Source organism: Rissa tridactyla, chromosome 1 (genome assembly GCF_028500815.1).
Source record: "Rissa tridactyla isolate bRisTri1 chromosome 1, bRisTri1.patW.cur.20221130, whole genome shotgun sequence".
Classification (NCBI taxonomy): domain Eukaryota; kingdom Metazoa; phylum Chordata; class Aves; order Charadriiformes; family Laridae; genus Rissa; species Rissa tridactyla.
This window is the reverse complement of record NC_071466.1, coordinates 137,890,746-137,916,535: the sequence shown is the minus strand read 5'-3', so window position 1 is coordinate 137,916,535 and position 25,790 is coordinate 137,890,746. Positions and strand designations below refer to the sequence as shown.

Genomic DNA, 25,790 nt, shown 5'->3' with positions numbered 1-25,790 from the left:
AATATTTACACAGCTGTGTGGAAACACTTTGGAGCGTCCTTATCCCACCTGCTGCTGTCCTGCTCTTGGCTTAGTCTCAGAGTTTTGCTGGTGCCATTTGATTCTGGCTAGCTCAGGCTCGCCATGGGCAACCTGAACAGGTCTGACAGTACCCCTGAATCCTCTCTTGCAATCCCACGTTGAATCTTGAAATACTTCATGCATCTTAGTTAGCAGACACTAGGGCAATATCCTAACTCACTTCTGTTCTCTTCTCCTCTTTACTTAAAAAGGAGTAACACTACTTTTTCCTGGAATTTCTTTTTAATTGAAAAAGTGAATTCTGCCTGATGCTTTCATGGAAAGGACCTTTTAAAAGGCTTAGGCTTTATATTTATCTGTTATTGGAGAAAACCAAGATGCACTTTAGTGTGTATATTTTTAAAGAAAATAAACCCTCAATTTTCCACTGAAGGAAGCATACTTACATTTTGATCTGAACTAATAATGAGTAAAATAAGCCCAAATCTGCAATTCCACAAACGTTTCTATTCTTTCTTCAGCGCCTCTGACAGCCATGGTATGTGTAGACAGTACTAGAAGGCTAGATAATAACATAAGCAAGTAATTCTGATACTAAAAATCAGAGAAAACCTGCAGAAAAAACCTTCTCTCAACATGAATTGCTCAATGAGCTCAAAAGCTGAGCAACAAGATGGTCTCAGTGCTAGGAACTCTGGCATGATGTGATGACAGACTGTGAGCTGAAGTGACTTTGAGTTAGATGTTCCTCTCTGAGGCTGCCTTCTCCCTTGCTCTGCAAACAATTGCATCTAATTGCATCTCCAGGATACTAAAAGCCCATGAAGCATCTTTGGCTACCTTATTGGGAGTGAGAAAAAATGAATCAATGGGGTCAATAAAACTTTCTGGTATTTGTTAAATATGCATCTGGCATAGCTTTTAAGCAGGCTTTGGAAACAGGGCAAGATAATAGAAGATAAACGGAGAATGGACAGTTGACTCTCCAGACCAGTTGATTGCTCTAAAGCTACGGAGACAGAGGGAGGACAGTAGCTTTTATATAAGTAACTTTGGAGCAAGAAAATGACATAATTCCTCACAGCCTTACCCTACTCGCCTCTATAATGGCAGCTCCCATAAGAATGAGACAGAGTTACCTTCATCATGATTCTGGTGTAATATGACCTCTGGCTGAGCATGGATAGAGTTCCCAGGGTGGAAGAAAGGTGTGAAGAGCATACGAGCTTTCCTTTGCTTCAGGATATGCTGAAGGAGTTCATATAAAACATCACCTGAAAGACAAACAGCAGGAGAAAGGAAATGAAAACCTGCATACTGCTGAGAAGACTCATTTAGCCATCTGATGCATGAATTCATGGCTCCCGGGTGCTATTTTCAGAACCCAAAATGCTTGCAGTAAAATCCTACAATTCACTGTTTTGCAAGGTTCTTCCCTGAAAGGAAAAGAAAGAAAAAGAAAAGCTGCACGTCATGCCTCTCTGTGTGACTGTGGAAAAATGGGAGGATGACAAGACATGGCTTTTATTACACCAAAACAGAGTTTTTCTCAGGCTATATGACTGATCATCCAAGAGCTCCAAAACTTTACAAGCAGTAGTTAGTTCAGCGTCCTACCTCCTCTCATCATAGCCTCAATTTTTCAGATAGACAACTTAGGACACAGAATTCTTAAATGAGAGTCCATGATTTATGCAGTGAGTTTCTGGAAGCAAAGATGGTGCTTTTCTTTAATTACTGAACAATTTAGGCTTTATGGGTGGAGGAGACAGAAGATGCTGTAAAGCCTCTCTGTGCAACACCAGTGCCTCAAGGCCAGAGGCAGTGTGCTACCAAGATACTCCGTTCTAGGAAATCCACAGGAGGAAGAACTCTCACTTTGAGAAATTACTTTGGGACAGAGTCAAAGACTTGAAAAGAATTGAAAGATTTAACCATCCTGAACACCCTTTGCTGTGGTGACAACTCCTGGAGATCGTCGAGTGCTATAGGTGCCTTAGGAACTTCTGTATTGCACTCTTGGTGTCATGGGCTGGACTCCTGAAAAGCCCAAATGGGATCCCAAAGGCAGTTATTTCTAGCTACTGGAATCTGTATGGAGCTCACTGAAACAGGCAATATGAGACCACGGATAAGATGCAGACTAAGGAACAAAATGCAGCAGACTTGGTGCTCTGTATGGGCAAATATAGCCTGTTAGCTGCTACTGTATGATTCTTCCACAGAAATGTCTGCAGCACATTGCACTGCACCAAGCTGACATAGAATCATAGAATCATAGAATCTTCACGGTTGGAAAGGACCTTTGAGATCATCAAGTCCAACCATACACACACACAAAAAAACCCCTACAATCTCTGTCACTAGAGCATGCCCTGAAGTGCCAAATCTAGACGTTTCTTAAACACCTCTAGGGATGGTGACTCAACCACCTCCCTGGGCAGGCTGTTCCAGTGCCTGACCACTCTTTCAGTAAAGTAATTCTTCTTAATGTCTAATCTAAACCTCCCCTGCCGCAGCTTCAGACCATTTCCTCTGGTCCTGTCATTCTTCACTTGGGAGAAGAGGCCAACCCCCACCTCTCTACAACCTCCTTTCAGGTAGTTGTAGAGGGCAATGAGGTCTCCCCTCAGCCTCCTCTTCTCCAAACTAAACATGCCCAGCTCCCTCAGCCTCTCCTGATATGATCTGGTCTCCAGACGCCTCACCAGCCTGGTAGCTCTCCTCTGGACCCGCTCCAGCACTTCAATGTCCCTGTTGTACAGAGGGGCCCAGAACTGAACACAGCACTCGAGGTGAGGCCTCACCAGTGCCGAGTACAGAGGCACGATCACTTCCCTGCTCCTGCTGGCCACGCTATTCCTGATACAAGCCAGAATGCTGTTGGCCGCCTTGGCCACCTGGGCACACTGCTGGCTCATGTTAAGCTGGCTCCACCAGCACCCCCAGGTCCTTTTCTGCTGGGCAGCTTTCTAGCCACTCATGTGCTTGCATGAACTGATCTAGAGGCTTGTTTCTTTTTGGGGTAAAGGCAGGTAGTTCCTCGCTTCCCCCTGCCCTATTCCCTGGCACCAGAATTGTTGTATCTGTCCTCAGTGGAACATACCACCGCAATATCTAGGAGACCAACGGACCAACTGCTTATTTTGTGTCTTTTTATGTATTACATCTTCTACCGATGCCCTTCCTCCAACAACATCTACATGAAACACCTAGGTACTTATACATTTTGTCTGATGTAACTGGTTGCACATTTCAAAGTGAAAATGTACAACACGGGGTAGGAAGTCTCTTGACTTTTAATTCTGCTTGCTGTCTTCTTTTTGTCACTGCTTGTATTACAGAAGAACAGGTTGCATCAATAACATATTATCTAAAAAGGAAACTAGTGAAGTTTCACTTAGGAAACCTTGGATTTTCTGGGAAAGTTTTCTCAAGTGTGTGGGGGTTTTTTTAGCAGCTGTTTGCTAGAGATTGTATGCTTTGCACCATTTGTCCCTTGTCTCTTTAAACTGCCAATGCTCTATTTGTGGGCAAGTTTAGTGTCTTAGCTTAAAACAGTTAAAGCCATCCTGCTTTCCATAGTTCAGCTTCCTTTATTCTTAGCATCTTGGCTGCTTTTACTGTCTCAGCAGTGACTTTAGGGCATTTTTAAAAGGTGATTGCAATACCTGAAAATCTAATTAAAAACAAAGCCTCGAGAACCAGTTACCTTTTCCATGTTTAGAACATGAAAGGCTAAAAAGTGATTTTACCACATAATTTGCATCTTTGAATGCAATAGTGGCATAATCTAGTGCTACTAGTGCCGTAACACTCCAAGTAGTAAGGCAGCAAATTCGTACCTCTTTTGACTTGGCCTGACAGACCAGTGAAAACGCCCATAAAGCTGGCCGCCTTTTTTTTTACCTAACAAAACAGTTATGCTTCTGCACCACCCAGATGCAGTAATGCTAGTTCAGAAAGTGAAAAGCGTTTTTCACTCTCTCCCTCCTCTGCTGTCTCCCTTCTGTGGCCAGCCCTCAACAGAATAGCTGTGGGGCTATCAGCCCACTTTATTGCTAGGACCACTGGGGGGAGTGGATGTGGTTCTCCTCCTTTAACCATGAGGGAAAGGATATGGCTTTTACGTAGCTACGCTCTTGAAAAACTTAATGCCTCTATGGCAAACATTAATTCATAGTTCTTAAATTTCACATATAGTTAATTTCTGGGAAAAGTTGAGGTAATGTCCCTTTACCTACCGTCATCTAAATTTTTAGGGACTGACTCGGATATCCTCTAAAAGGCTTTTATATCAGCGAGGAATACCTGGCGAGGAGGAGAGGAAAAGCAAGGGAGGAAGCCTTTAGTTTGGTTACTTCATTCCAAATTTAGCTAAATAAGAGCTTAACCTTCTGCATACAGTGAGGATTTGCAAGCCAGAGGCTCTTCTCTGGGAATGCTCTATCTCCAGCCTACAAACATTTTAATCCTACTCATTTCAAGTGCCCTCACAGCACACAAGGGGAAGAACAGGGGCATAACTTGTAGGCAGCAAGGTATCGGGATGATAAGGGGAGCTGCAGACAAGATACCCAAAGGTGTCCCTTACAGTCCTTGCCCACATCCCCAACTTTCAATACTCCTCTTGCCTTAAGGAGGGCTAATTTTTAAATGAAATTATTCTTCTGTCCCAGAATTAAAAAAAAAAAAAGATGTTTCTAGGCTTCAGTTTTTACTACTGTATTACACTGGCAATAAACATTAATATTTGGAATCTCCTTCCATACAAAATTAGTCCTGGATTTCAGGCACATGCTTAAAAAACTTCATATCCACTAAATATAAGCCACAGTTTGTGAGGCAGATTCTGCTGAAGGATGGTTGTGGGTGTGTGTTCAAGCAGCTTGATGCAGAATTAGTGCCACGGCTTGTTTATCAGCTGGATCTAAGCAGCACCAGCTGTACTTCTGCACCTAGTGAGCCTTGCGCTGGAAGCCTCCCAACAGCAATTCTGTCATTGCTTGGTCCAAACTCTTTGATCACCTATAGTGATTGAGTTACAAGATTTTATATTTAGCAGGAGCACCTTGTATGGTCACAAAAGAAAAGCTCACAACTCTTATTTAGAACCAATAACTCATATTTAGTTAAACATCCCTGACAAAGGAGGGCAGAGGCTTACTCTGACTGTAAAACTGGAGCAGACAGACCGCAGGGGATATAAATACAGGCAGGCAACATACACATTTCTAAAACTTCTTTGTAATAAATGAAGACATAATGTGAGCAATAGGCAGACTGATTCACACACCTGTCTGTGCTGTGCCTTGGGCTGGACTCCAGCACGTGAGAGAATATGGTAAAGCAAAGCCCACGGGGGCTGTAAAATGGAGGAAAGATCCCCCAGGGAGGAGTTTTGCAGTCACTTTTAGCAGGGCGTCAGCCAAGCCAACTGTGAGGCAGAATGCTAATACGGGCTTCTTAAGAGGCTAGGGCACTTGATTAACTTGCTGCTGTAGTTGGGTCTGTGAAAAGATAAGCCTTTACAGGGAAGAGCTGGAAGTCACAAAGTGCTGCCAGAGAAGCTTGCTTTCTGGGAGTTCTGCAGGAAGTTTTAACTAGAAACAGGTTGGAGGTTTGGGTTTGGGTTTGGATTTGCCTTCAAATTTGCCTACAACTCAGGTGTATTAGGATTTCATTCCCTCCTTGTCGTTTTTGTCCTTGCCTCATACAAGTGTGTCAGTCCTCTCTCTTCTCCCCTTGCCCAGTCCCCCCCAAAAAATGTGACTTTTTCCTCCTCTGACCCTCTCCAGATTTCGTTGTAGCTTCCTCTCTCTTTTCAATCACAGCTTCTGTAAGTAATCCTCACCTGAATGAGGAGACCTGTATCGAAAGTCCTCTTTGGTCAGGAGCAGCAGAGCCTTGCCGTTCATCTCAAAAGTGTTGCTCTCAATCGGCCTCAAGGAAAACTCCTTCTCCGCCCACCTGAGCCACTGTGCCACATCATCCCTGCTCCAGTAAACGGGCTGCAAACCTGTGGCAGGAAGAGACCATGATCATGTTACCAAATTGAGACGAGACATGGGAGTATAGGCAAGCATCAGTGAATCATGGAATCATGGGAATACAGGCAAACCCTTTCTCCCCACACCATAATGTGCAAAGTTTCAGGGGAAGGTGTAGGAACGGAATGTCACATTGACGCAGATTTACTTAAGCACTGGACTGTGAAACCCTTCACTAGTTTAGGCACCTTGCTTTATCTGTGAGGTGTCGAGAAACAAGAACTGCCTCAGCACCCTGAAAAAGCTTCTAGGACATTATTTCATTCCAGGTTTCCACTGTGAAATGGGAGTTTCCTCCAGCTGCTCCTTCCGAGGTGCAGAGCAGGCAGGAGGCAAAGTCCTTGGCCCCATCCATCCTCGTTGTGTATCCTTTCGTAGAAGGGAGATGTGCTCTCTCTTCATGCCCCTTACCACTGATCAAGAATAATGCAAAGTAGTCAGATGCAAGAGAGCTATGGCAATACTTCCCTCTAGGTAACTGAGGTCTGTAAAGAAGGGCTGCTTCACACGGCCTCTGTAATGGTGTGTATTGGTTATCAGTGAGGTTATCAGTGGTTCAGAAAGGTGTATTCAGACTGGCCCACCCCCTCCTGCAGATGCCGTTACACTAGCAGATGCTATTCCCATGCTGGAAAGGAAAATAAGCACTGAGGCTGTGGCACCTTTAGCACTGCTTTAGCTTGTCTCCTACACAGTGATGAAATATTACCCATGTAACTCTATCTATATAAGGGTGGCATGCCATTCTACAGTAAAATAGGTATGTTCGTTTTGGGCATGGATTTTCCAGGGCTTCAAGGAGAATCTGGCACTCCCTTTCTCCCAGCCAGCTCCTACAGCATATACTGCCTAGACTGTTTACTCACAGGGGCCCAACCAAGTTACCATGAAAGTCAAAGACCGTTTGCCTCCTACCTTTATTGCATCCAGGCAGAGTGGCCTGGGAGGTGTGACAATTCAATATCTGTTTTACAGACAAATTTAAAATACCTTCCTTCCCCTGGAGAGAAGGCAGCACGGTGAAGAGCTGTTTATATCCAGGTAGAGAGATTATCTCCAATCCACTGGGAGATAAAAGCTTTCTTTCCTTTTCCCCCTCGTGAGATGACTCATTGTTTGACTTGCCACAATGTGTTGTGTAGAAGTGAAAGCTTCACACTGTGCATAGGAACATAAAATTTGCCGTATCTGATCAGATCTCTGGTACACAGCCTCTGGCAGGAGCTAGTACCTTATGCTTCAGAGGAAGACGAACCTCCCTTCCTCATATTGCACCTGGCTGATTGTATGCTGCGCATGGGAAGAAATTTCCTTCCTGGCATGCCATACTCTGAGATCTGATTACCCTCCTCCTACCAAGCACTAAAAGAAACCTGGGAGAGTTGTACCGCTCTGTTTTGTTTTGGTTTTTGCTCCTTTAACAGATAGGCAACCCTTTCTTCTGTTTTAGCAAGAGGTCACATGCAGTGAATTGCATTCTGCTGCTATGCCAGATTCCCAGACAGCAGCTTTGGAAAGTCCCAGAGCCACAACTGCATACAGAACTGAATCTCAGTCGGAAAAAGAACTGAGATCGAGCCTGAGAAAGGGTCAGAGCTGACCTAAGGAAGGGACGTCTGCATGGCAGCAGCAAGAATTTCCATCAGCTTTCAACTGCCCCTGTAGCACTGTATTATGTGCCACACAGAAACAAGAAGTAGCATTTATTTATTTATGAAGGACTTAAATTCTCTTCCCCCTGTTGAATTAGGATTACTGGGGTCAGAGTTTTCTGTAGGACCTTTCTTTTTGAAGGGCCTGGGGTGAGGTGTAGATCTGCTCAGAAACATGCAAACCGTCATCTAAAATGCCAGTGAGGTTCATCTTTTGCTGAATACAGGGTTATTCCTGCAGAAAACACACTCCAGACCCTGGGCTGCTGCTGGGCAGCATGCACTTTGACTGCAGCTAAACAAGAAAGAAGTCAGAGTTGATGCAGACAGACCACAACTCATGAAAGGGTTTAAAAGACCATCTGAGGAGTGCTTGAAATGCCCATGCGTGGTTTCTTTTACCTCCCCCTTTGCCATGCCATGCAAGTAATAAATTGCCCAAAGGAGCACTGTCATGTGGAAATCTAACTGGACTTCTGATGTACACTTCACAAGATGAGGCATGAAACAAAACAAAACATCACTGGGAAAATCAGGCCAACATGGACTATATGATAACTTCACATGATGCGCATGCTCCCTTATACATAACAACACAATTAATAAATCACTCCCTGTACAAACATAGATCAAAGTTTCCCATGTGCTGGCGACAGTGTATTTTTGCCTTAAGTTCAACTAATACAAAAGTACCATGTCTAAAGAGAGTTTTAGATTGATCAGCACTTAGACTCAGAACAGCCAAATCAGCTACGTGCACTGGGAGAAACCACGTGTGCTCTGCTGGCAACCCTGAAACAGACCCAACGCTTCACACTGCAAATCAGGTCTCTGCTGGGGTTCAGCAGCATCTCCAAAGCTTGTGAGAAGAGCCTCAAAGTAGTATGACCCAGGACCACTTGTCTTCGAGTTACTGAGAAATGAGCAAACAGCCTTTCTAATTCAGTTTGGCTATCGCTAAAATGAGTGGGCGGACGCGCCACATCTCTCCACCCATGGGGTGATACAATAATTAAACAATTAACATTGTGTTTGGAAGATATAACATGCCATAAAATAAGTTAACTTATGATAAGTTAAAATAAGTTTACTATAAGCTAACTTTTCCGTAGATGGATTCCCTCTTCTCTCACTTCCCTCCCTCCCTGCCCTGGCGCTTTCCTGGGAAATTAGTTTCTCCAAAAAAGCCCCTTTGGTTGCCCGCCTCCACTGCATGCCCATTGCTTCCTGGGGCTGAACCAGTTCAGTCACAGGAGGCTTTTCTGGGGGCACAGACTGGTGTTGCTGAAAGTGCTTCAGAAACCACCATTCAAAAAATAATTCTTTCATGTGCACTACAGCATTTACTAAACTTGTACCCCACCTTCTTTGCCCTTTCTTAAAAAGAAGCATTTGATTTTGTGAAAACAAGGGCATGAGAGGGTTGGCTTTGCAGGTGAAGGGATTTTACAGCACAGCATACATAGCTATCAGTAGGTCCTGAAAATGCATTCCTATACTCTCCATGAAAGAAAAATTAATCCTGCTTATACAGTTTTTCTTTTTTGGATGCTGTTTCTTATTTTCCCCTCTCCATCTTCTCTTTTATTGTCGTGCCCACGGTGGAGGAAAATGGGCTCTTTTTATCTCTCCAGTTTTATTCTCTGTGAAAGCTAACAGCATTGTCTTCAACTAACAAAGATATTTACCAATCAGAATAAAGTACGGAAAATGAGTGCTGTGTTACAAAACGAAGAAAAGAGTTTTGCCTGCCGAACTGACTGTTGAAATCAGTGGGAAGGCTTTGCTGGTTTCAGTAGGTGTGGATCAGGCACAGGGGATGCTGCCTTTCTCCCAATCTGCCCTCTCGGCGGCCAGCGTCGCCATGGACTTCAGAGGGTGAATTTTGACCTGGGAGTCAGACCTGGCTCTGCACCCATCTGTGGCATTGCTCCGCTGGCTGAAATCTGGCAAACTTTCCCAGACCAGCCTTGGTCTCCCTACCTGCGCAGTGTAAAAATAAACAACAGCAAAACCTGCTTGAACTCAATAGCTGAAAGCAAGTTAGACAAAGCCATGTAAACCGTCAGAATCCAGCTCTGCGAGATGCCAGCATATTCTCTAGTCTGTCTTCTGTCAGCTTCCAATCACCACCTCCCACAGGGTAAAACACAATAATTTATAGACACGTTTATAATCTGACAGCTTCATATGCATTAAACAGGGAGCAAAATTCATGCTCACCTTTCTAGTGCCGCAGGCTGGAGCACTGGTGTCTTAATAGATTATCTACTTCTGATGCTTATTCCTCACCTGAAGTCCTGTTTCTAACACCTGTTACACTAGCTACCTTATAAATGGTGGGAGCAATCAATTCTCATGCTCCAGGGCACTAGCTGATAACACTCTGGACTGCAGAAGAAATCCACTCTCTGTTCCTTTCTATTCTTGCGCAGCAAAACCAAGTACAATGAAGAGGGGCCAATGGGGTAATTTACACCTTGAAGTAGCCGGTAAACTTGTTCGTTCAAGCACATGTAAACACACACGTGCACGCAGCAGAATGTTGAAGAGGAGTTTAAGCTGATGGTCTCTAAAGAGTTCACTCCTTTTGACAGCGAGCCCCTCAGGAAACTTAAGCATGGTCAGGCTTTGAGGTTGGAAAAACAGAGTGCTCTGCTCACCTCGTATAACCTTCTGCACATAAAACTACACAGCCAGCAATATTTGCATCTGACCACAAACTTCTGGTGGGGTCACAACTTTGTTTTTTGAAGAGATGTAGCCAACCTTGAATCTTGCAAAGCACTCGTGTTCAGCATCTCCTTCTTTGCTTTGGAAGACAGGGTATGCATTTTACAGTATGAGTTGCTATGTATAGTGTATGTAACAGATAGATCTAAAACATGAGGTATAATGTACTGTAGGCTGTTTTCACCTTGACTCATTTTGGAACAATCTGAAGACACAATTCCAATGCAAAGTGTGATGTACAGTACCACTGAGAACTGCTGTTCCGTTTTAGTTTCGATATGAGGATGCAGCCACACGACAGCATGCATGACGGAAACAGCAGTCGCAGTGAGTTTCACCTAACTTTTTGTTCCACTTTGGTCGGGCACTCCATCCTTACGCCTGGCTGCCTGGCAGGCAGGATGACGAGGCGAGAAGGGGGTAAAGACAGATTTCTCATTTATCTCTGCTTTCGGCCGGGCAGGCAGAATTGTTCTCACTCCCACGCCGAAAACTAGTTCGCGCAGTTGGGCAAACAGCAAAGGGGCCAGCGCATGCAAATCAGCAGCTGGTTTCCAAACACCCAGGGACAGATGCATCATCACTGGGAGCATCAGGCAGGCCAGCTCTGACTATAGGACAGTACTTGAGCCTTCAGTGGGAAAATGATGCTGGAGAAGTTCAGAAGACTTGAATGTCTGCTATCAACTAGCCCTTTAGGAAATGAAACTCTCCTTTTTGTTATTACTTAACAAAATTCTTCCATGCGATCCATAAAGCATAATACGTGGTTCTGCCTATGATAGTGTACGTCAAGCAGGAGAGGGGCATGAGGTTGTGTTTTTCTCTGCGTTTCTGTGTAAAGGCAACATGGTCTGGAGGAAAAACGTAGAATTAGATTCAAATCCTTTTCCCAGGCCCTGCCACAGCAACTTTTTAAAAGTCCCCTCCTTCTGTCTCACTTCTTCATTTGGAAAGCCAGACTACCAAAATGCAAAAAGGTGTCATGGGGCTTGGCCAGTTAAAATCTGAAATGCTTCGAAAGTGCAAAACGCTGCACAGCTGCTTCAAATGACTATGGTTCAATAGTCCCGCGATGCTGTCTCTGCTGCTCTCTAGTTCCCTGTTGCTCTCTAGTTCCCTGTTCAGAGGTTATTGATTGTTGCTGCAGACCAGGCCCCTTGTTCTGGTATAGTGCTTGAACCTGACAGCACAAACCATGATGTGCTGCTCCCCAAGAAGGGTTGCAGCGCTGAGCTCAACAGCAGTGTGCCGACCACGCTGAAGGCGATTTCAAATTAAAGCCCAATCTGGGCGCTGAGGTCCTCCTCCTGAGGCAGGAATTTTATGCTATCTCTGCAGGAGATACCGCGCCGATCTCTTACCGCAAGTGCCTTCCCCATAGCTACCAGAGCTGGCAGGCTCCCACCCACAGGGCGCTCAGCAGCTCTTCAGGACTACCTCTGCTGCTGTGGAAGGTAAAGGCAGGAAGATTAAGGCCCTTGGTTTCTCAGGAAGCCTTTCTAATTCCTCAGAGGAGGGGAACAGGCGAAAGACAGCTGTGGCATGCTTAGCTATCCCCGTGCAGATGGACAGCCTAAATAAGTGCCTTCTGAGACTGCTCTTGGGTTGGTATACGTATGGAAGATACAGACCTACCACAGGATAAACCCCGTATCGCTGGTGGTCTGTGCATTTGCTGTCACGAGCAGGGGACAGAGATCTGGTGTGCGGTGACGTGCCTGACCACTTGCCCTTTCCAGCAGGTGCCACTTGACCCAGGTAGTGGAGAAGCAGTGGCCATTCATTGCTGCTGGCCCACAGGGATTGCCCCATCCTACGGTAAAGAGCTGGCTCTGCAGTTTGAAGGCCCAGAGATAAGCAAAGGTAAAAAAGGAGGAGAAGGTTAATCCCGGCTAATCCTCAAAGAGAATTATTTGGGAGGTGAGTACAAACTGGTACACGGGAAATGGATGGCAGCAGTTGAAAATGCGCCTTTAGAGGTCTTGTTAAGGAAAAAACGATTGGATAGGGAACAGAGGAGTCGTGTGATGGGCAGGAAGAGAGACCCCAGTGAGGCTTGCGTGTCCTTTAAAAAGGTCTGAAACTGCCTGTAATCAGAATGACAAGGCTTTGGGAAGCTTCACACACTGCTGGGAATAGAGGGCGAAACAGCTTTTTCAGTAGTAATCTGAAATAAAAGGCATAGGCTCATGTCTCCTGCTGTCCTGTTGAACAGGGTATTACCGGTAGAGCACAAGTGAGGGTAATGCTGTGTGCACTGTGTCTGCTCTGGGGCCTCTGTGTACGCAGACGTCTACAGAAACGAACCCAGCGAAGGTCTGGGACGGTTTTCTGCCACGCTGACTTTGCTAGCGGGGTGCCCTGTGACCCAGCCCTCCTCTTCGCACTGTCTGTACAGAGACCCTGGGAAGTTGACGCACCCGAACCCCTTAGGGCTTCAGGGTCATAAAATAAATAAAATTGCTTTTCTAATGCAGCCTTTGGAAAGCCCATGAGAAACATATTGATTGGAAAAATGCTTGATTAGAATGATCAAGCTCTAAGCTCTCATACAGGGAAATAAATCTTTTCAATTCCCCACACCCAGTGCCAAGCTCAGCTTCCTGGAAGCAACGATGGCCCTTTCTGGAACTGAGGTGAAAATCCCATGTTCCATCACCTCCCCTGACCTGCTGACATTACACATGGTTTGCATTTGCTGATCAAATGCACAAGCAGGACTCTAAATTAGCTTGCTGGGCTGAGATAGCTCGCTGATTAATGATGGCAGATGAAGTCACTGGTACAAAAACCCCACAAAATTTGAAGTCCGTGTAAGCGGGAAATGAGGGAGGAAAGGCCGCACTCTACAGAATTCAACATGAAAAACATATTCTTTCTCACTCTATAGCCTAACCCTTTTCCTTTGCTGATACAGGCTAATAAATGAAGTAACTCTCTGACACAAAATTACTCAGCTATGTCTAAGACCCCCTGCCCCAGTAACAGAAAAGTCCCTGAACACTGCAGATCAATTCCTGAAGTCCCTAGAGTTGTACCTGATGTCAGAATAAAGCCTCAAGTACAATCCCAGTCATTTAACGTGGCCAGTTGTGCTGCATTTCTTGTAACTGAAATCAGTATTTGACCCATAGCAGCTGCCTCTCTCCTTTCTGTTTCCATCTGTATCATCTGGAGTCAGCCTGGAGAAAAAGTGGACCTTAGGATGTAGCCCTTTTTCCTCTGTGAGCTGCCCCGTTTTGGAATTAGTCACAAAAAAATGTTATAACGCTGGAGCAGTCTACCTGCTGCTGACAAGCAGCTTGTGGCCTGAAAAGAGAATTCACCCAGGACGGGGCAAACCAGCCTAGGCAAATGGTGCTGGTATGCGTGAAGTGGCCAGGGTTTGAAGTTCTGTAAGGGAAAAGCTACCAGCCAAAGCAGCGAGCAACCGCAGAGGTGATGAAAAGACCAGCCTGTTTTCTAGGCATTCATTCCATGAGCCATGTCCAAGAGCTTTCAAGAACCGTGCAGGACGGCTCCAGCGTCCTTTCGTGTTGTTTGCAAAGCCTTCCTAGAAGACTGACAAGAGCTCTCCTTCCAGGCAGGGAGAAGGCTGGCTTTTTGCATCTGGGCACCACATTCAGAGGCGGCCAGAGCCTAACAGTGAGTCGGTGAGCCGCGGGCAGCACAATGCCGTTCAGCTGACTACGGCTGCTCAGCTGCTACTGCCGTTGCTGCACTCAGGAAAGAACCTGCTTGGGTCCCAGACGACCCCCTCTCTTTGCTCATTTTGTGCCTATCATAGGGCAGGTGACCACAGGATTCCTACCAGAGCGGCTTGTGCAACACAAGCAGCTGGCAGGGGGATGGGGAATGGGGAAATGTTGGTTTGGATCTGCTCCCAGTTATAGTCTTAATCCACTCCTGACTTCTTCTCAACCAATTTTTGGCCATTTTCCATGGAGCAGACATTGCTTTCCTACTGCTCCCTTCCAAAAGGAGCTGAAAGAAATGTCTTCTGTTGCTTTTTCCCTTGTATGTGCACAAACCATATCCTAAACAAAACTAGCTGAGCCCTGACAATGGCACGGGTTAGCTAGCTCAAAAGTCCAAGCTGCCAGAAGCAAGCAGTTTTGCAACCAGAAGTCAAGGAAATTATAAAAACTTAAATTTTCTTCTCAGCAACTCTTTATTGTTTCAAACCAATTTATCTTAATCCAGGTGAAAATTCAGGTCTAAAAAACATTCTCTACAGTTTTCCTGTATTGGATACGGCCACTGTTGATACTACTATTAGTAATACTTGCACATTTACGCTACAGAGTGCCTTTCAACTGCAGACAGATTAGATTGTTAAATCTGTTTTATACAACTGAGGCACAAAGTCATTGGACAGTTGCCCATACACTGAATCTGTTATAGGAGGGATCGAATCCAGGAACTATATTCTGCTCCTTTTTACAACTGGACAAATGCAGAGTATCTTTACACCCTTAACGCCTAGTTTTCCTTCCCACTTCTCGGGTCACTTGCTGCATCCTGGCAACAGTAATTTTAAGGTAAAAAAACCCACCCTGCGTTAGAATTAATTGTCAATACATGCTGTTTCTTTCTTTTAACACAATATGGCCTTGATCCCTGGCTGGGGTGTTGAAGATTTGTAAGTAATTAGAAATAAATTGATCTTGGTAGTCTTGACCTACATACGGTTTTACCTTAAGTAAAGGGTTTTACCATTCAGCTGACTATGGCTGCTCAGCTGCTACCGCCGTTGCCACACTCAGGAAAGAACTTGTTTGGGTCCCAGCCGACCCCTCTGGGTCTTTTGCATGCTGCCTAATTTCTGTACAGTGGAGAGGGGTGCTCAGATTATTACCATGCTAACGCTATGCAACAGTAACGCCGGTGATCAAACTGAAAGCTCCGGTTTTAGGTACCTGATCAACACTCCAGGAAGACGTGAAACACTGAAGAAATGGTTGCTAGCTGCAATGAATACAGCTGGTAAAATTAAGATGGTTCCTTTCAGCAATTTATCATTTTAACCTATCATCAGCTAGGTCACCTCGATCTTCCAGTGGCTGCAAACTTAGAAGTGATTCTACCATTTCGGAAGAGAGAAGTTAGGAAGCCCTTTTTGTACAGCTGAATCAAGTGGAAAGTTTTGAAATCTCAGTTTCACATGCCAACAAAACACCACCACCAACATAGCAAGACATTGTAATCCTCCTGTATTAAGAAGCTGCTTTCTTCTCACAAGGAGATTTTGTTCTCAGAGGCTCACATCCTGAAGAAGTTGGGTCCCTTTCCCTTGAGGAATTTTGGCTGGGACTTTGTTTCCTAACTCAACTGCGATTGTGAGAGCTGGGGAGGGGGGAGCGTGTACACAAAGAGCATGTTTTCCAGGCTGTTTCCAGGGAACGTGAGGCCGGTTCCGCTACAGAACGGTCTACGGCGTGACATCAAGATGTCATCTGTTGGCTTCCTCTGCACTGGGGCTCCAAGCCTTGCGAGCTGCAGCTGCACTTGCGCTGCTACTGTAAAAGCAGATACTGGCAGCACAGCCAGAACCGTGGCTTACTTTGCCTGTAACCATTAAGCAAATCAGTGTAGAGAAAATTTTACCACCAGCATGTGGTAAAAGCATGTCATACTTCTACTATAACGGATTTCAGTTTTGGACCTCTGTCTCTTGCTTATGCAGGCATCCTCCTTCAGACTCCTAACCCAGGAGGGTTATAAAAGCCTGCTTCAATCCACCAGTATATGAGTTCTTCTATGCTTTATGCAAAGACCTGCCTTCAGGTGACATTAAATATTAAATAATTGGGGGAAATGGTGCAAATTACAGCTCTGGAGACTGCATGCTGTGTTCAGTTCTGAACCGCATCTTGGGCTTTGAAGGTAAAAGACCACTCTTAGCATGCTGCAGACATTTCCTGCTCCCAAGATGTTGCAAACCAGAGTTCTGACATGCTTAAAACTCAAGATTTAGCTTCATTTCTTGATGGTTCCTTAATGAACCAAATCCCTGCAGCTCTTACAAACTGTCAGTCATTTCTCCAAGAAGACACTGCTGTCCTAGAGAAAGGTCAAGTGCTTAAAACAACAGCTCTAGATGCCGGGGGTCCTTTTCCACATCCAGGGGGCCAAGGAGGCCACTGAGATGGACTCCAGACTGCACTACAACACATCACCCATACAGAAGAAGTAACTGCATTGCATTCGCATGGGGCTCTTTATCTCTACCCTTCCAGTGCAACTTGCACACAGACAGGCTTCTTGTACTAAGGTACTTGTGCTTGAAATACATTGATAATGAGAACAAATTAAGTGTATGCTCTTTGATTATCAGATGATAAATTATCATGATTATCTTTGCTGCAGCTTGAGAATTGCTTCCTCTCCAGGGTTTAACTCCTGCTTGCTCTGAAGCTAATCAGCACACTCACTAACTTCTCATATTTGGCCTACCCAAAAACTGGCTTCCGCTTATTTCTGTGCCAGTCCTATGAAGTTGTGGCATTTCTTCTATTTGGGGCTACTTAAAAATATTGTCCAAGGAATCAGAAATCAACTTTATTAATTGGGACGGCAGGCAAGAATCTGTTTGGGAGCTTGTCAGATTGGAGCTAGGATGCTGCACTGTGTGTCTCAAAGGCGCGTGCATCCTGCAGTCAGAGGCACGGCTGCAGCACTTGCAGTCATCCCCGGGGTGCCCTCTGAACTAGCTCCCTGTGGTGCCAACCACAACAAGGGCTCAAGCATACGCTGCATGTTCAGCACAGCCTGCCTGACACTGTGGGAGCTAGTTCATGCTGAGGTCTGTGGGTACTATGGCTTCGGCAAATTCTTGGGCAGCTGTGACACCGACTCACCTCTGACTGCAGTGCAGATACAAGCTTGTGTTGGCTATAGCTACCTCTCTGTGAGAGCCTCAGATCTCGGAACTACACACTTACAGTTTCTCCCCTCTGGCTTCACAGGTGTCTTGCTGGAGTCCTGTGCTCGAGGGAAATATCCTATGTCCTGAACTGGGTATATTGGAATCCCTTTCTATTATTCTGTCTGGTAAGAAGAAGAGAGAACAAAGATGGTAATTTCTATCTCAGTGCTGGGATGTCTGTAATCACTATACTGTCCTCCAAACGAGCTCCTTTCAGGCCACAGCTCGACAATATGTAGTGTTCAGTGACAGTGCTGACTTAGTATTGTTTTACGGACACCCCTTCAATGTGCCAATGCAATTGGTGGAGTGGCTATGCTGTGATCTTGATGAGAGAGATAATCTGTATTTAAGTACATAGGTACATTGGTTTCTGCCAGATCAGCTTTCTGAGCTGATTAAGAGCACAACTGCACTAACAGTTAGGTCAACGCAACTGGCAGGGAGGTGGCAAATTGCAAAAAAGAATAACAGCTGGATGCAGTGACAGAGAAGGGAGGAAATGCTTCAGCTAGTATTGTTATAGAACATGTCATGTCACTGAAAAATGCATGGGCTCACTGTATTACTTGAGTTTAATCTTGATGAAGTCACCGAGAAAGGCTTGCTTCCAGGGCTGGAAAAATTATTGCAATGTCAATAGAGGCAAATAATTTACCTACACATCCCACTAGAGGATCAAGCTTTGAATGAAAAGGAAAACAAATGGATGAGATAATTCACATGGAGGTTCTGTCTCATCCTGCTTTTCAGGTTTCTTGCAAAGGTAAAGGTGCTGTGAGAGAGACTGCATACCTAGTAACAATGGGTAACTGATACCATCACAGATTCACAATTCTTAATACTCTGAAAAGTTATTATGCTATTATAGACACCTAGTGACCTCGACATCAGTGAAGCTATCTTGTGCTGTGCTTCTTTCCACCCTTCCTTTCCCACAGGAAGGATGGGCATCCCTGTGCTTGCCGTTGCCAACAAACTACTTGCAGATGTGCCTGGGGAAAGGGGACCTCTGTCTCTTGAGATGAGCATCGTGTGCTACAGCTGGGAGTCCCAGAGCTGAGTTGGGATCGGCTGTGGAGCTGTGGCAGCAGGGAGGGCTGAGAAAGTTACCCCTCTCAGTCTCACTAACAGCAGCCCCTCTCTTGATGGGGTGAGGGCTAGCAACCTTATTTATCTTAGCTTAAGAATTGTGAAAGAGAATCAACTGATATCACCTGTCAGAAATATTTAGTAATATCTAATGGCTTCTTTACATGGCTGACAGTTGTGCCAGGCAGTATAAAACATTGAATAAGGAGGAGTCCCTGCCTGGAGGACATTACAATATAAACAGACAGGAGAGGGAAGGGATTCAATGTACAAGCAAAGTGAGCAGCACGATGATGTGCTTACAATACCGGTCCCCCTGGGAACCAACTGAAATTACTGGAATGCCCCCACACTTTTAAATAAGTGGATACTGTGAAAATGTAGTTGAAATACTTTTTCATCAACTTGTCTAATTAAAATTTTCATAGTAGTGCTCCCCCATATTTTGGCAAATTTCATCCAGCTCTGTGAAGGACACTTGTCAAATTACTTATCTTATCTCTTGCAGAAATCCAGATTTCTAGGTGTATCTGTTCACACACCACTTCTATTCACAAAAACTTGGACAATCACAATCATGTTGAAATCAGGAAAGGAACAGAAGTGTCTCTATAAAGTAGTAATTTCCTTTCTATTCTTTCGATGTTCAAGACTTGCTTGATTTACAAAGTCCAAACCAGTTTAGCTTCATTCTTTTGCATCACAACTTCCAAATCATCTCAAGTTTCTGCTCTTCTGGGAAGACTGATTCACAACCAACCTGCACAAGATGGAACATCTTTTTAAAAATTCACCATTTGGACCTGCTGGTCATGTGCCTGGACTTGTCTGAACTTGGCCATCCCTGATGCCATATTTTCTGTCCTACTAAGAAACACTTGCCTGGATATCCTCTTTGGTTAAGCCCACTGTGTCACAAATTAAGTATCCATGAAAGCTGTTTTTGCCAACCGTACCAGCAATAGCAATTTTTGGAAATGCTGTTTAGTATTAGATCGGAGGAGGGGAAGTTTATCGGTAACTAGAGCACAGGAGTGAAAGCCAGATCGCAACAGGAGTGCACAGCTTATAAGCCTCTCAGGCTGTGGATCAGAGTGTGCATGTTTATGAGCGGGAGATGGCAGGGAGTGGGGTGAGTAGAAAGACAGACTTGAGAAGTAAAGATAGTAGGAAGCAAATGTGCACATTAGGGAAGGATAGTGAACTATGTTTTGAAGAAAGGATACCTTGTAACCTAACTTTTCAGGTTGCCCTAACTTTTCGCTTCGTGCCTGTTTTTATAATTCCCACATTACAGAAATTACTAAACTAATAGATACACGTGGTCAGTGCAAAGCAAGTTGACATTCCAGGTCTTTCCTTTTTTCTTAACAAGCTACAAGTGGAAAACTACTTTTCTGAAATGCTTTGCTTATTAATGTGATTTTGATTTTTTCACATGGCTGGGGTCAACTGGCTTAGCACTGACAGCATGGTACAGAAATGCAGACATGGGCACATTGTCAATTTGGCGTGGCGAGGGGGAGAAGTCTTCTTCAGCAATTTCACACAAAATGACATTAGGGAATGCAAAGTGCCAAAAATTTTCCCGTGAAGCCCTGAAAAAATCTGCAGACTCTAGATGTCTCACACCACTCTGGCAGATAATAAACACAGAGCATATGGACTCAAATACTGTATGTTCATGAAAACACAGTTCTCTGTTTGACACCATGTAGAGTTTCTGAGGACATGAATGCAATTTCAGAAAAGATTTACACTCTTGTTATTCAGGTGTTTGGATAACCAAACAATGGAAATTCAGAAAAAGGGTTATTTGTGGGATGGTTTATTCCTTAATAAATTGTAGCATTTCTTTCTTATACCTTCCTCTGAAGCAGCTGGAATGGGCAACTGTTAGGTTGGTCCTGTTTAGTATTATCTCTTCCCTCCTCTAACCAATTTTGTTAATCTCGGTCCTGAAACACTACTTCACTTGGAGATTAACTCTCAAAAGAAAGCACTATGATTAATTTTTAACAAGATGTTTCGTTGATGCCTCGTTTTGAACTTTTTCTACGTTTCTTCTTCCCCTTGCTACCCCTGAGGTGTGCACAGCGTGTGAAGATGAGATGTCTTTTCTCAGCCCAACCTCACCCTTATTCATTTCATGCTGTCACAGTCATGCTTTTGCAACTCTGCTGACGGAATCAGGTAGGAGGAGGCTGATACGGCAAGAGGAGTCTTTTGTTTGCACGTCAATACCTTGGTGTTATCAGAAAGAAAACAAGGAGTGAGCAGTGTGTGTTGAACAAAAAAAAAATCACAGCACTGCTATTCAGCTTTTCTCCCCGTCTCTCCCAGAACTATAAGTAACCCTGTGTGTAAGAGAAAGGCTGGCATGCAGAACAAGTGTCGCTTCACTGCCTCCCCTTCGTTGCTAAACAGCATTCTTGCAGCAATTATAACAATTGCTAACCTGGAGAAATGATACTGGGAAACAGGTTGTTCTCACTAAGGGGCATTAAAAACTCCAGATAGGAACTAGCTGTGAATCAAATAAGAAAAACATAACATAACAACAAAGAATGGATCTAGAAGAACGGGCTGAGACGTGCATTACTAAAGCCAAAGAGTCCAAGACAGTACACGCGGAGATTTTTCTGTGTATCTGGGCATATTGCTGTCTCTTTAGTTTTGTGTCCAGAGAAGGGATTTTCATGGCAGAGGGCAAATCAGCAGAGAACTTAGCCCAAAGCTGCACGTGAAGTACCAGCTTTTCTTGAGACATAGTTCCTTTTCTGCTGTTTTTGTTTTTCAGCTAACGAACACACGAACACAGCCCCCAGACTGTATTGTTCACAGTGACAGATGCACTGTTGACCCTGACTGGGGAAGAAGGAGCACAGCTCCTCTGCATCAAACTTTCTAGTTCTCTCTCTAATTCAATTCACTGATCGTTTTGAAGGCCTGAGTTGATATTGTTTTGGCACAACCTGCATCTCCATGCAACAAGAAAGACCTTCAAGGCTCAGAGCTTTTGTTGTGTACAGAGGAATGCCTCCCGTTGCAGCTTCCCACCAGGTTGGTTGGTCCCACAACTCTACACCCTGGCAGCTCCAATGCACATACGTTTCTGCCAACTATTAGCCTCCACTAAATCCTGTTCTTCCACTGAGGACGTTCCTTCTCTCACCATGGGGATAAGGAGAGAAAGACAAAATGTTTGAGTTCTTATTTTTGCATGGTGCTCTACTTTAACCTGCAGAAAGATCACACTGGTTTTTCAGTCTTTGCCCTCTTGCTTACGTGATGCTACTCACACGGTTATCTTTTAAGCCTGGGAAGCAGACACTTGAATAAAGCAGCATTAACACACTGGATGCACCCTCAGGGTGTGCACCCAGTCCAGAGCGTAACACTTCAGACGACCCATTCATCTCACCATACCCTCCAGCCGCCTCCAAACAATTTGGGCATAGTCAAATCCTAGCTATGAAAGATTCTCATGAACACATCATATTGACCATGAGCTTATTCCACCCAGCTGAACGTTAAACGAGTGATCAGATAATGCCTGCTCTACGTTTTGAAAACACTGGCTTTCAATCCTGAAAAGCATGTCTGCGTCTCCTGTGGAAATCAGTGGTAATCTTGACAATTTAGCTGCAGCACTAAGAGTAGTATGTAAGGCAACAAAAGGGAGAGAAAAGTTTCCCAGAGTACCAGAAGGCTCACATTACTCATTTTGAACATAAGGTCTTCCTTTCGTGTTAATTATCAAACCACTTTGGTGTTTGGAAAACACTGTATAAGATTCGATGCTGCTTTCCTGTCTTTCCATTCAGCTTGACCAACTGTGCAAGTGGTTTTAATCATAAGAGGTAAGAGAAAGAGAGAGCAGCACACCTGGACCGGGCAGGCTGAGTTGGGCTGAACAGCAGGACTGCTCATCTTCCCTTCTCTCATCAGAATGGGAGTCAGGATGGAGGGACACCAGTGCCTTCAAAGAAATCTGGGACCATTTCTGTACCTCTGTCAAAGCCTAGTGGTTTCTTTGCTCTCTTGGTTTGCTAGAATCCGTATGAAATTTTAAAAATGGTACTGGCATACCATCAGGGTGCTTGCCCTGTCCAGGATTCATTTAGCATCTCTGCCAACCTCTTAAAAAGACATAAAAGAGGAGACAATTTTTAATCTCCTTTCACGGTGTGGTTGCCAATATCACAGGCTAAAGCTGCACCTCCTCAGGAAGAGGGAGTTGAGTATGTCCATGGCTGCTCTTTCCTAATTGGCAGGCACAATGGAGGAGCCTTTTGCTTGCCCTGATAAGGTCATTTGCATAACTCTACCCAAGTGGCTTTGCATATATTTTTTCTCTTCTTTTTCCTTCTCTCTCTACTTCATCAGTTCTCAGACATTTCTCCTTGTGTCAGAGAAGCCCTAGAAAGGCCTTATCTGTAGTTAATCCCAATATTCATTCTATTATACACTTATTGATTTATTTTTATACCTTGTAAAGAGCCAGTGTACATTTTGGTAACTCTATTCTTATTTGCACAATGCTAAATAAAGACAATTGTGCTGTTAATGCAAAAAGAATTCTGCTTTCTCTGTATAGGTTTCTTTCACATTCAGTCAAAATGGCTGTGCGTTTTCGTTCCGCTTTTAAATGAAAGCTTCCTAAGGACATTTGTTTAAATTAAACAATTTAAATTTGTTCAAACTAAAAGCAATACTAAACAAAAGTATAGGTGATATTCATACTTGCATTGTCAAAACTGAGATAAATGTAAAATTGCAAAGCAACCCTCATAAATAGTGGAAAGGAAGATGAATACCAAAGTGCATCAATTTAAGTAAATACGACATTGAAGTAACAAGACACTGAGGGTTGGACAGTTTAACCCATGTTCTTGTGAGCATTTACTTACACAAGCCGTTCCGGTGATTTTAGCAGGACGTCTCACTTGGATAACTGCCTTCCAGGGAAAGAAAGGGCTGAAAAATATGTCCTTTTCTTGGTTTAAGTTTGTTTTTTTTTTAAATACATATTTTTAACCTGAGAGGTGGTGTCTCTTTATTTCCAAATTTTTTCTTCTGGAAAGGATTACACTGAAATTTTGACACATTCTGAAGTTCTCACTAACAATACAAGCCCTCACCTTGTTTTTCATAGCAGCTTAAAAATATCTAGTATCTATAAGTCAGTGGGCCTCTTTGTACAGAAAGACAGAATGCAGTTATTTCACTAACTACAGCGGCTCACATGATGAGGCTCTGCTCCATGTGAAGGGCCAGGAGGTGCTGTCCTAATTGAAATCAAATGATCTTCATCATCTAATTCAACAGGCCTGCATTTATTATTCTGCATAATTGTAGTGTCTCAGTTGCAATCATAAACCAGGACCCCAGTGAGCTTGGTAACGCACACAAGCAGGAGAGAAATTATATTTTTGTCCAGAGTTCCCTTAGATTGTAATCTCTATGCAAGAGGATGTAGTTTATTGGTATTTTTCCCAAATCTCCAGCTCATAAAAGCTAAAGAAAACAGAAATTTTGGGGTAACACCATAGATTTTGCTATAAGAGGCAGCATCTTTGTCTCCATAGGCAATGGGGTGAGGGAAAAAGTAAAAAAATAGTTCATGGCACCCAGGAGACTGGTGAGCTCCTAACAAAGTTCGTTTGAATATACAAAATCAGATTCAGTGAAAAAAAGAAAAAGGAAAAAAGTGCAATATTTCAAGGTTGGCATTAATCCACTGCATTCAAGATGCAACCACTTTTTGGTGCTTTGGTTTCACAACAGTTACTGTAATGTCTACTTTGAGTTTTGGGGTAAGCCAGGTTTTGGGGTAAGCAAAATTTTACATAATTGTTATGAGAATCAATTTGATAATCATTGCTAAAAGCTCTTTTTTTTCAACTTATAATATTTTGGAATAACAGTAAAAATTTTATAGTGTTGACCTCTTCTAAGAAAAATTTTGTTTCAAAGACAGATGCTTTTATATTATTAAAAATTAAAGTCAAGAAAGTTTACTGACAGATAAGCTCTATTAGTGATTTAACTTCTGAACTTCACTATTTATATTTACAAATTAACAGTGCGAATTCTCAGTTTACTAATCTGCCAGTTGGATCATTTTTTGCAGCCTTGAGCGGTTTCACTTTACTTCACTGAAAATATTTAATAGCCAATCTGTACTGAACTCTAGTTTTCCCAAGACTTTATTATGTTTACACAGTATATTACAGAAGATTTCCTAGTGTATTATTAAGCATTATAAATACAAACTAAATTTATTGAATGAACAATACAGTGCTTTTTCCTGGACTTTGCGTAGAACGCTTACTCAGTTTGTCCAAGTACGTGGTGAGGTTCACGTATTGCCTCCACAGCATGACAAACACATTTTAAAAAAACATGCCATACTACGCGGATCTCCCAAACAAACATCTTAGGACCTAATGGGGTTTAACCCAAAGCCTGCTACACTCAGTGGAAGAGCTTAGTCCTGATTTGAGTGATTTTAACTGCAGGTCTGCTCATGAGTGCACTTCCAGCTTGACAGTATGTGCATCTGTTCAGCAACCTTTGCACTGTCTCAGTTAGTTTAGCTTACCAATCGTCCAGCTCCCGCCTGCAAAGCACATATTGGTGGTCTGCAGAAAGCTGGCTCTCCTCCTCGTTTTTTCCATCTGCTAAATTACATTACAGACTGCTAAAAATATAATAAATACTTTCCTACGATTACTTTCCCACGTAAACAGCTGAGTTATTTGCCACAGGGATACTGAATGTGAATGGAAGGGAAGGTAGGTCTGTGCGCTGCTGCAGAAGGAAGAAGCTTCTAGCAAGGAAGACACTGGTCAAGGGACCAGGAAAACCCAAGTTCAGCCGCAGGCCTCCTATGTGATTTGGTACAAACCACTTCTGACCTAGGAAACCCACACATACTGAATACAGCCAGGAAGAAACTCTCACACACTTCAAGACAACCATTTCATCCCAGCTCTAGTTACCAAAGCTGATGTCGTTACGGACAGGTTGTCCATGTGTCTGCTGCAAAAACACTATTCACTCTCAGATACCAACGAGCAGACCAAGAGTCCCTGCAGATTTAATAGCATTCTCCTGCAGTTATCCTCTCTGCTAGCTATAGGTTCATCCCCTTTCATCTTTATCAGTATTTAGTAAAGTCATTCATGCAGTCCCCAGAGTCCCCACTTTGCTAGATGCTGAATGTGTTGATGCATATGCAAAGCTTGTGTAATTGAATGATCAATGTACATACAGGCAATGTTAATTCTGACATTTCCTCATCTT

At 43.8% G+C, this 25,790-nt stretch overlaps 1 protein-coding gene across 7 annotated transcripts in view; it reads right to left on the bottom strand.

Moving 5' to 3' along the window:
* The window catches only part of ETV6 (ETS variant transcription factor 6), a 143,098-nt gene that overhangs the window by 28,222 nt on the left and 89,086 nt on the right, over positions 1-25,790 (bottom strand). For 6 of the 7 annotated variants that reach the window (XM_054218801.1, XM_054218762.1, XM_054218768.1 and 3 more), the window contains 2 exons: positions 5,876-6,040; positions 1,161-1,295 (listed from right to left, as the gene is read on the bottom strand). In XM_054218801.1, coding sequence (XP_054074776.1) covers positions 1,161-1,295; positions 5,876-6,040 — 300 coding nt within the window. Of the gene's footprint in view, positions 1-1,160; positions 1,296-5,875; positions 6,041-17,403; positions 17,421-25,790 lie in introns of those variants that run through there. The other variant, XM_054218810.1, reaches the window with a different exon arrangement.